We start from the raw sequence: 11,213 nt of genomic DNA, 5'->3' as shown, positions 1-11,213 counted from the left end.
AAACATCTCAATTAGTGAAAAAGTGCAAATCTTCTTTCTGAAAGTAGCTCGTATGAGCCATGCCGACAGCAACTTGTAAACAGTGCACTCTCGTGCACACGTTTAATAGGCGTTCCCTCTCGGGAGCAGGTAGGGTGTTGCGCATGTGCATTTTTTCAAAAAGTGGAGAGGGCGGATCTTTTCTAAAATTCGGGAAAATCCTCCACTATACCTTTAATGCGATGAAATTGCGGGAACTTGCAAAAACTGCAGTTTGATGAAAAAGAGAAAATGAGATTCCCTCCCAACACCCTGCTTTTCGATGATGTTCAAGTCGCTTCATATTGTTCCTATGGCAACAGGGGAAAATGCGGGGATTATGAAATCATGCAAGCGCCGCATATTTTGCGCGGAAATCGGCAATTTATGTGGCGAAAGTGCAGCATATTTGAAAAAAAATTAGGCCCCCCCGCATAAATATGCAGACTTTGGCTGATTATGTATTGAATTATGCTGTCGCATAATCACATTTCTCTGGAGGGACTGTTTAGTAGAAACTGCAATTTAAAATGTAATAAAGTCACTTTTTTTATTTTTTTATAAATAGTGCTCAATTAAATGTTCAATGTGTTCAATAACCTAATGTTGGAAATGATTTCCTTTCATTTGTTTTAATTCAACAATCAGTTTGCTGTATTTTAGCAGAATACTGAGCAGAAAGGCAGAAGGGATTACACTTTAATATCTTGTATAGCTTATTTATTGCAAGTAATATCAGTTTCAAATCGCATATTATCTGTCATCATCGTGCAGACCTGATTTAGAGAGACCCTTTATTCTAGGGCTGTGCAATTAATCGAAATTTCAATCGCGATTACGATTTCGGCTCCTACTGTCCAAAGACAGAAATCAGAGAAAAACAATTATTTTGCACATTACGTTTTGCAAGTAAACTGTTATTTTGTCTTGTGATCTGAATTTAAAATTTTTTCAAAACGGGTAAAGTATAAAAGGGAAATTTCACTGTTCAAGGTGTTTTTACTGTTGATTTGTTCAACTGTTTAACTACTTTTTAGGTTCAATATTTGCAACATCTTTCCAAAAGTCAATGAGTAATCGTGTTAAATAATCTTGATTTCATTATCATCCAAAATAATCGTGATTATGATATTTTCCATAATCAATCAGCCCTACTTTACTCAGCCTAGTGTTGTCAAACCATGTCCAAAAGCCCCGGCCTTGTGCCACTACAGGCCGTGTGAATATAAACCAGCCCATGCAGCCGGAGGAAAGGAGAGTCTGTCAGAGGGCATCAGAGGCAGACCTCCGGGCCCGGGTACGGCTCCCCTCCGCACCAGAACTCCGGAGGCTGCGAGATCTCCAGGAGCCAGACCTCCTTCTGCTCTGTGTTTTTAACCTCGGCTTCTGTCAGCACCTTGTAGTAGTGGCAGTCTCTGTCGTCGTCCGGGTCGTACGGCGGGGCCAGGATGTCCATGAACGCCGTCGGGCCGTCCACGGCGTCGATCTGGTGCAGGTTGTCCCGGTCCGGGGAGAGCACGCACGGGCCGCTCTCCTCCGTGTAGACATCCGTGGAGCGGAGCAGGGAGCGCCGCAGGGCGCCCTTCTGCGCCGGGGGAAGCGGAGGCGCTGCCGGCGTGCAGCCCTGCCTCTCCAGCCGGTCAAAGCAGCTGATCCGGACCTTTCCGTACAGGACTTTGAGCATGCCGTGCATCCCCGGGTGGTCGTGCAACGGGATGGAGGCGCCGCTTTTCAGCAGAAACACCCCCATGCTGAACTGGTCCATCTCGCAAATGTGCATGTAGGTGACCGGAGGCCCGCGGAGCGAAGGGCTCACGTTGTTGTTGTCGGCACGTCGAGGAACGAGCTTCAGGTCCGCCGCTCGCACTTCCGTCATTAGGCTCTTCAGTTGGCTCCGGTTCTCCAGGAAAGATTTACCGGCCTCTTCGCCGAGCCGGGGCGGACTCCTGAAGGTGAGGAGAGCCTGCCGAGCTATTCTCTGAACGATGGAGGTCATGTTGCTGTCACCTGTCATCATACCGGAGCGAGGAACGGACCGCGGTGCAGCCCCCGGTCTTCTCTCTCCGCTTGTTAGCGGTAGCTGTGTTAGCTAGCTCTCAAAGATCGTCTGTTAACAGGCCGACTCACTCCGCACACACAATCTTCTTCAGGCCTTTGGACAGTTGTAGTATAAACTGTTTTGTTGGTATTCCTGATTTAAAAAAAAATAAAAAGTCCCGTCACTATGTGTATGACAAATCCACCAGTGCCAATATATATATATATATATATATATATATATATATATATATATATATATATATATATATATATATATATATATAAAAGTTTAGCCGAGCAATAAAACAACTTGAATAAACAAATAAACAATCAATAAATACAAAACGATAACGTTTGAGCCTACGTTTAAATAAATACTCATGGCTGTAGTTTCTTTGGTAATTACAGTAGAGGACTTGGGCCACATGTGAAAAAAAATTATTTGAGTTCTGAGAATAAAGTCAGAATTTGACATTTTTTCACACACGTGGCCCTAATCCTCTTCTCTAGGTAGCCTAATTAATAAATTACACATCTTACGTACATATCCTGGACTGTGTGTTATCGTCGTTATTGTTAAACTAAATTAAAATGAGAAACTACAGGTGAAAATTAGCATTTATGCTATAACCTGGCTCATTTACAGTCTTTACAGAAATGTTAGATTGTTCATTAATGTGCATTGTCCCGAATAAATAAATAAATAAATAAATAAACAGAATAATATGTCAACTGAAGCTTGAATAACAATATTATTTTCTGTACTTCTTTTGTTTTCACACAAAAAAACGTATACGTCATCATGACTTTAACAATAAAAGTGGAAATACATGTTAATGTAAAACATGCATAAATATAGTTCTATAGTAATACAAAATAAGCGTGAATTGATCAAATATATTACGTTTTCCCCCAAATAATAATGTGTCCGATTCCGAAATGCTGTCGGAGTGAGACCTCACCTCTTTGATCTTCTCTTTGGTCCGCTCACAACACCACGTTCATTGCCCGCTTTAACTGTCTGCTTTCTGCCCCTTCACGTGTTCATTCATTCGTGTTGTTTCTGTGCTAATAAACACTTGTGAATTTGCACGTATAAATCAACGCAACGAACATATGATGATACAACTCTGCGGGGGTAACTTTCAGACAGCATCTGACTCACGAGCGGTCAGTCTCATCGACTTCTGGGCCCCATTTGTGAATAACTGTCAAACACGTCCGCACCAGACAGCACTTTATCAGTTTACACGTCGTGCATTGTGGGACATGTAGTCGGACGGCCATCAATACTGTGTTCCCTGACACAAATAATGTTTCGTTATAATATTAAGAAAATAAAGTTGTTGTTGTTGTCACATTGCTTCTTATAACCAAGATGATTTCAATTTGAATGATTAAAATTACTTTAAAAATCAAACTAACTGTCAAGACAATGCACTACAATACCCAGCATGCCATAGAATATTTAACTTTGAATGCTCTTTTGCTCCCAGTCAACCATACCGCCAACATAGGGGAATGTCGTTACTACTGCAAGGACAACGGACAGTTATTTTTTTATTTATTTAAATCTTCTGCCATCTCATGGCCAACATTATACATGTTTATAGCACAACAACATAGCTACATTGTTTACATGACATGTAGGCAGTTGTTTGCTAACATGATAAAGAAATAGTTAGCTGACAGATGGATAAACAGTTGAAATAGTTAGCTAAAAGAAATGGATAAACAGTGGAAATAGTTAGCTAAAAGAAATGGATAAATAGTGGAAATAGTTAGCTAAATAAACAGCCATTATCCATCACTTTTGGCTAACTATTTATCCATGAGTAGATTTATCTAAAATTGATGGTTGAAACCTCTTCCACTTTAATACAAATACAAAATGTACCAAACAAACCTAAACATTGACAGTTCAGTTGCATAGGAACACTGTAATGATATCTACTTTTAATTAGTGCTCATAATTTCCACTTTAAAATGAATTCAACACATTTATAAAATGAGGGGTGATCAAAAGGTCAAAAGGTCACATGGCTTCTTTTCCATCAAACTGATCCAGCTGGAAGGTCAGTAAAAGAAAGCAGTAGATTTTTGTGTTTCCATGCGGGTTAGAAACACACTTTAGACTAGATTAAAAATGACTCATGTGAGCATGACTCAGTTGTTTTGGCATCCGTGTTTTGGCATTTCGTTCTAAAGATGTAGGCAGTTAATTTAGACGTCTTTCTACTGGGAAACACCCACCCACACACATGCTCACACATAGAGAGAGATGGCAGCCCACACTATGGAAATTCAAACTGAAAAAGACATTTGTTTGGCAGAATTTGTCGGCCTATTAAAGGATTTATTTGTGTTTATTACTGCAATCAAAGCAGAGAGACACAGGAAGCAGTGGGAGCAGCTGTCAAATGAATGTAATGTTGGAAAAAGTGCAATATTTACCTCCGAAATGTAGTTGAGTAGAAGTATAAAGAAAATGGAAATACTCAAGTAAAGTACAAGTGTTATATTTAATAGTTGGCAGTTAATTTAAAAGTTGACAACTTATCAATTAATGTGTAGAAAGATAGATAGATAGATAGATTGATGGATGGCTAGATAGATGGAGAGATAGATAAATAGATAGATTGATGGATAGATAGATAGATAGATGGATGGATAGATAGATAGATAGATAGATAGATAGATAGATAGACAGATAGATGGATAGATAGATGGATAGATAGATGGATAGATAGATGGATAGATAGATGGATGGATGGATGGATGGATGGATGGATAGATAGATAGATAGATAGATATGAATCACTAAATTCACATTTACTCAACATGTTGTAGTGTGAACTGAGCAGGATTTGGATCCAGACTGTGGTACAGATCCACCAGAATCCCCAGTTTTTTAATACCCACATCAATAAAAGAATGTAACTTAATAAATTAACTTTTAGTGATTAAACACAAAAGAGGTCACCGGCTCCCACGCAGCTCATCTCCTCACTTCCCTTCAGCTCCACAATCTTCAGCCTGCATCTCATGAAAAAATGACACCCACCTACTCACAATGTGACACAGAGGCGTCCTGTGTGTGTGTATGTGTGTGTGTATGTGTGTGTGTGTGTGTGTGTGTGTGCAGTCTGCGCGTGACGTCACAGTTCTCCTTAAGTAACATGTTGTTTTCATTAGTAGGAAGCGAAGGCCGGCTGAAAATAGCCGCCTTGATTCAGATCTCGGTCGGTTTTAGACCTGATCTTGAGCCAAACTGTGAAAGCCCTGCGTAGGTCGCCCTCCAAATCAAATAAAGAGGAATAATTATTATTCTGCAACAAGCTGACGGGTCACACACACACACACACACACACACACACACACACACACACACACACACACACACACACACACACACACTTGTATATTTACAACACAACAGCAAACAGCAGAAGCTGTGTATGTTGCTGTGTGTAGACTACAGACTCTTTTGAGGTCACATTAAAGGAACAGTTCAGATGTTTTGAAGCATAGGTGTAGACTTTCGGGGGGCCTGCAGGGGATATTTGTCCCCCTAAACAATTGAAAGACAACCCACTCCCCAAAAGAGGTAAAAGTAACCGTCACAAACTTTGGAAAAAGTCCTGAATGGGTTATTGGGGGGGTTGTAACCTCCTGTAAATTACGCCTGTGCGGGACACAAACACCCATTTCCTGAGTGAAAGTTTTGTGTTTTCAATCTTAATTTCATCGGGGACCAAACTCCACTCCCCGGCTTGAAAGTGTGGTGTAAAAATAACAGTTTAAGGGGCTCAAACTATGGATATACTGAAAAAATAAATTGACACAAACGTTGGAAAAGTGTAAAAAACGTCAGAAAAAATGACTGAAACGTCAGAAAAATTGACAAAAAACTACATTAGGCCAAAATGTATTGTGAACCTAAATTGATATGCGGGCTGGATCAAAAGCTGCGAGGGGCCCTGGGTTTGGCCCGCAGGTCCTTGAGTTTGACACGTCCTTTAGTGGAAGCAAAGGAAGTGATGCCACTCTGTCCTCCCATTGGCCCGCAGAGCTGCAGCCTTCAGGCGTTCGGTTTCTGATGCAGGGCAGCTGCTCACATCTCATTTGCGTGTGAAAGGGATCGTGGGAAATAAAGATTGATTGATCGTATCAAAACGTATCTCTCCAGCTCTTCCCAGAGTTCACAGAAACGTCTCACATCTAGCTAATGAACAGTTAGTCACAAAACCTACTAATGCAACACAGTTTGCAACGTTATATTGTTCAGCTGATTTGTAATAAATGTTTGAGCCTCCAGAGGACGTGTCTGCTAGGGATGTAAGGCTATGTTCCACTTGGCGTCTTTTTTTGACAAGAAAAAGTTGACTAGGGCGCTTTTGGAGTAAAAAAAAAAAAAAACTGGCAGCGTTTCTATTCCAAAAAGCAGCCAAAAGAGCGTCTTTTGCTGCTTAACAACAGCTACTGCTACAGTATCCTAGAGCGCTATGTGGAGAGGTGCTAACCACTGTGATTGGTTTAAAGGTCCTATGACACGCTGCTTTTTGGATGCTTTTATATAGACCTTAGTGGTCCCCTAATACTGTATCTGAAGTCTCTTTTATATAGACCTTAGTGGTCCCCTAATACTGTATCTGAAGTCTCTTTTATATAGACCTTAGTGGTCCCCTAATACTGTATCTGAAGTCTCTTTTATATAGACCTTAGTGGTCTCCTAATACTGTATCTGAAGTCTCTTTTTTATAGACCTTAGTGGTCCCCTAATACTGTATCTGAAGTCTCTTTTATATAGACCTTAGTGGTCCCCTAATACTGTATCTGAAGTCTCTTTTATATAGGCCTTAGTGGTCCCCTAATACTGTATCTGAAGTCTCTTTTATATAGACCTTAGTGGTCTCCTAATACTGTATCTGAAGTCTCTTTTATATAGACCTTAGTGGTCCCCTAATACTGTATCTGAAGTCTCTTTTATATAGACCTTAGTGGTCCCCTAATACTGTATCTGAAGTCTCTTTTATATAGACCTTAGTGGTCCCCTAATACTGTATCTGAAGTCTCTTTTATATAGGCCTTAGTGGTCCCCTAATACTGTATCTGAAGTCTCTTTTATATAGACCTTAGTGGTCTCCTAATACTGTATCTGAAGTCTCTTTTATATAGGCCTTAGTGGTCTCCTAATACTGTATCTGAAGTCTCTTTTTTATAGACCTTAGTGGTCCCCTAATACTGTATCTGAAGTCTCTTTTATATAGACCTTAGTGGTCCCCTACTGTATCTGAAGTCTCTTTTATATAGACCTTAGTGGTCCCCTAATACTGTATCTGAAGTCTCTTTTATATAGGCCTTAGTGGTCCCCTAATACTGTATCTGAAGTCTCTTTTATATAGACCTTAGTGGTCCCCTAATACTGTATCTGAAGTCTCTTTTATATAGACCTTAGTGGTCCCCTAATACTGTATCTGAAGTCTCTTTTATATAGACCTTAGTGGTCCCCTAATACTGTATCTGAAGTCTCTTTTATATAGGCCTTAGTGGTCCCCTAATACTGTATCTGAAGTCTCTTTTATATAGACCTTAGTGGTCCCCTAATACTGTATCTGAAGTCTCTTTTAAATAGACCTTAGGCCTTGACCAACTGCCACTTTGCTCGTTTGAAAGCCATGATGTCTCTTCTCTCATGGGTGGGCCAAATTCTCTGTGCGGGCAAAGCAGAGAAAGGGGAGGTAACCTTGCTCCTTATGACCTCATAATGAGAAGATTCCTGATTGGTCCATCTGAGCTTTCATTTTCTCAAAGGCAGAGCAGGATACCCAGGGCTCAGTTTACACCTATCACCATTTCTAGCCACTGGGGGACCATAGGCAGGCTGGGGGGACTCATATTAATGTTAAAAAACCTCATATAGTGAAATGGTCATGCCATGGGACCTTTTTAAAGAACCGCAAACAACCCCGAGTGTTTTATTCTCCTATCCCAGAATGCATCAGTGGTGTAGCCAGACACTTACTCCACAGCGCTGTGGAGATAGAGATGGCAATGCGAGACTACAGTTGACTCAATGTTAATATGTGTATATATTCTTTTAATCAATTCATAGTTTCTATTAAATTAGTCGTTTGGTTCCCCCTGGTTTGGTACCCCTGTTCTACTTCATGCAGCCGTTTGGTTGTGGTTTGGTTCTCCCCGATAACCACGGCGCTGGGCAGATCTGTGCCACTAGAAGCCTAATAAGGCTTATCTGAGGTTTGCGTGCCGTTGTCTCTCAGACACTTCAACTTGAGTGGATCCAAATGTGTTTCATGACAGAGGCTCTGGTCCGCAGGGTATAGACAGGAAACTGGATCTGGAGGCCACAGAGTCCCACAGGGAAGCTTCACATGCACATCGCATAAAACCCTGGAGGTACTTCGCAAGTGAATGTTTACCCCAGAAATAAATTCAATCACTATTACGCCTGCATGAGTGGCTTTGTCGTACATAACTCGGGCATAAGTCCTGCAACAAATATTGTAAACAGCACATTAGAAGTCCAGAAATAACTGTTGTTACTTCTGTGTATGTCGTTGTAAAATTAGTCATCTGCACACTCTCTCTCCCAACAACAACAACAACAACACGGCTTCGTGTCAGATTGTCGTGTCTCTGCTTGCAGAAATCTGTTATCTGCGGCCCACATGGCCTCAGATGGCGGCCGGCCTGCACATTTGACAATGTGTAGATGCTCTCGCTGATTGCGGCTGTGTGATGGCTTCAAGAGATTCTGGCTCTGCAGAGATTGTCCGACGTCAAGGCGCGAGGGCCGAGAGCGGCGCGTGACGTCAAAGCGTTGTGTTACCATGTTTACTCTCTCTATGAAAGATCAACACCAGCCTGCAGTATTTATTGACACTCCGTAATGCAGTCAGAGACCGTAACATAACACGGCATTTAACATTCTGCCGTGCGCTCCAGTTCTTCTCCCAGCTACGCACAGAGGGGGTTTGCTGAACTGGGTCCAAAAAAAAAAAGACAATACAATGTGAATCTTTTCATTTAAAAATTGAGAAAAATAACCATTTTTGGTGGACGAGTTGACGCCTGGCTTGAAAGGAAAAAAAATTAATCAGATTTGAGGATTATCTGGTTTTAAACCTGCAAACTTCTACTTGTAATGAGTTACAGCTCTAAGTACAGGACGCATTGAGTACAGCTCTAAGTACAGGAAGCATTGAGATCGGATCGCAAAAAAACACATTTGGAGGTGGTTCGAGGCGCATGTGTCCACATTCAAATAGCAGGGAGGATGGGAATGTGTCCTGTGTCCACATTAAAGACCGCCTACTCAACTGTGAGCGGAAATACGAAGATTTTAGACCCTTTTTAGGGGGGCTCAAGTCCCCTTAAATTTCATCTCAGCCCCCCTATAATAAATTTTGGTGAGAATTTGCGACTTTGTCTGTTAGTGACAGAGGACAACCAATTGCAGGTCCTGTGTGTCTGTCTCCGATGCTACGCACCTGTAACCCAGTCAAGGAGAGGGTTAACAGAAACGTAGTGGTGGCCAGACTCCTTTCATTCAAAAGCGCTTTTGCACACCTCTTTTCTGGGACAGGCGCGTCGGAAAAGGCAAAGGTTACCAGCAGTGATGCATGCAAATACTTTATTTCACAACGTTAATAAAGTATTTGCATGCGTAATGGACAGTGTGCGGGACTTCTTGAACAAGTTTGCCAGACTCCCGCCTTTGTTTAACCCTTGGTTGTCCCCAGAGAAGAAGTTGGTCATTTCACGGCGCAGATTAGGACCCAAATTGAAACGTAAGCAACTAAAATGGCTGAATGTTAGAACAGTTGTTATCATATTCTGTTAGTAGTGGTTGTTTTTGCTCCTGCATGCTGCCTGCTCCTAGCCTGGCTCCGCCCTCCTACGTACTAAAATGAAATGTACCAGAGTCTGGTAGGACCGGGCTAGCCTGCTCCTATATCCCCGGCTGTCTGGAGCTCTCGGCAGCGCTGTTGTAGTGGACATTTTAGGTCGTTTGTAGTTAGTTTTGGGCCGTTTTGTGTCTACTTGCAGTCATTTCGGTGTGTTTGTGCATGTTGCTTTAATGCTTTAATGTGACCTGCACCTACAATACCACGACACATCCCTTGTGTGTGTAAACATACTTGGCAATAAAGCTTTTCTGATTCTGATTCTGATTCTGATTCTGATTTTGCGTGTCTTCATGGTCGTTTCGGGTCGTTTGTAGTCAGTGTGTGTATGTTTTTTGGCCGTTTTGTGTCTATTTGGAGTCATTCAGTGTCTCTTTGTGGTCATTTTGCATCACTGTAGTCATTTGTGTCATTTGTAGTCGTTTTGTAATCGTTTTGTGTGTTTTTTTTGTCTGTCATGGTCCCATTAGGTCGTTTCAAATAACATAAAGTAGCCTATGTTCAGGCCTCTCGACTCGTGTCAAAAAAAACTTGAAAAAAGCGATAAAAGCGTTGAAAAAAAGAGCCAAAAAGGAGCAAATATGCTGTAAAAAGTGACAATAAGGTTGAACAAAGGGGCAGAAAACATCTACAAGAAGCGACAAGATGTCGGATGAAAAAACATTTTAAAAAAAGAGACAAAAACACTTTATACGCCAATAAAAACGGGAGTTGCTGGTCTGAAAAAACTAACTAACTAACTAACTAACTAACTAACTAACTAACCGACAGAGGCAGCGGTAGAGCAGCAACTCCCGTGTTCTGAGGTAAGATTACTGTTTATGTCAAAGGAGTCTGGTGGCTCTGAAGAGTCTGACAGCAAGTTAAAGGAACACACCGACTTATCGGGACTTTGTCTTATTCACCGTAACCCCCAGAGTTAGACAAGTCCATACATACCCTTCTCATCTCCGTGCGTGCTGTAAAGCTGTCTGACGGCTCCAGCGGCATCAGCCCATAACAGAACAGGCAGGTGACTGGTTCCAGTAATCCTACTGCTCCCAATAAGTGACTAAATAACACCAACATGTTCCTAGTTACATGTTGTGATTTGTAGAGTCACAGCGTGTACAAAAAACAACGTAACATGAGACACAGCCATCTTCTAACCAGTAAACAAACCAGGAACTATATTCTCAGGCGGAATATATTACATGAGACATGGTATTAAGCCTGTCTGAGAAT

At 41.5% G+C, this 11,213-nt stretch overlaps 1 protein-coding gene across 1 annotated transcript; it reads right to left on the bottom strand.

Moving 5' to 3' along the window:
• Window positions 1-716: 716 nt before the first annotated feature.
• Window positions 717-3,284, bottom strand: adob (2-aminoethanethiol (cysteamine) dioxygenase b). The gene is made up of 2 exons (XM_039784298.1): window positions 3,021-3,284; window positions 717-2,209 (listed from the first exon to the last, which is right to left on the bottom strand). Exon 2 carries the CDS (start codon window positions 2,033-2,035, stop codon window positions 1,292-1,294), a length of 744 nt encoding a protein of 247 aa, XP_039640232.1. The 5' UTR covers window positions 2,036-2,209; window positions 3,021-3,284; the 3' UTR covers window positions 717-1,291.
• Between the last annotated feature and the right edge of the window lie 7,929 nt (window positions 3,285-11,213).

Source organism: Perca fluviatilis, chromosome 19 (assembly GCF_010015445.1).
Source record: "Perca fluviatilis chromosome 19, GENO_Pfluv_1.0, whole genome shotgun sequence".
Lineage (NCBI taxonomy): Eukaryota > Metazoa > Chordata > Actinopteri > Perciformes > Percidae > Perca > Perca fluviatilis.
Note: the sequence above shows the minus strand (reverse complement) of the source record. Positions and strands in the feature narration are given on the sequence as shown.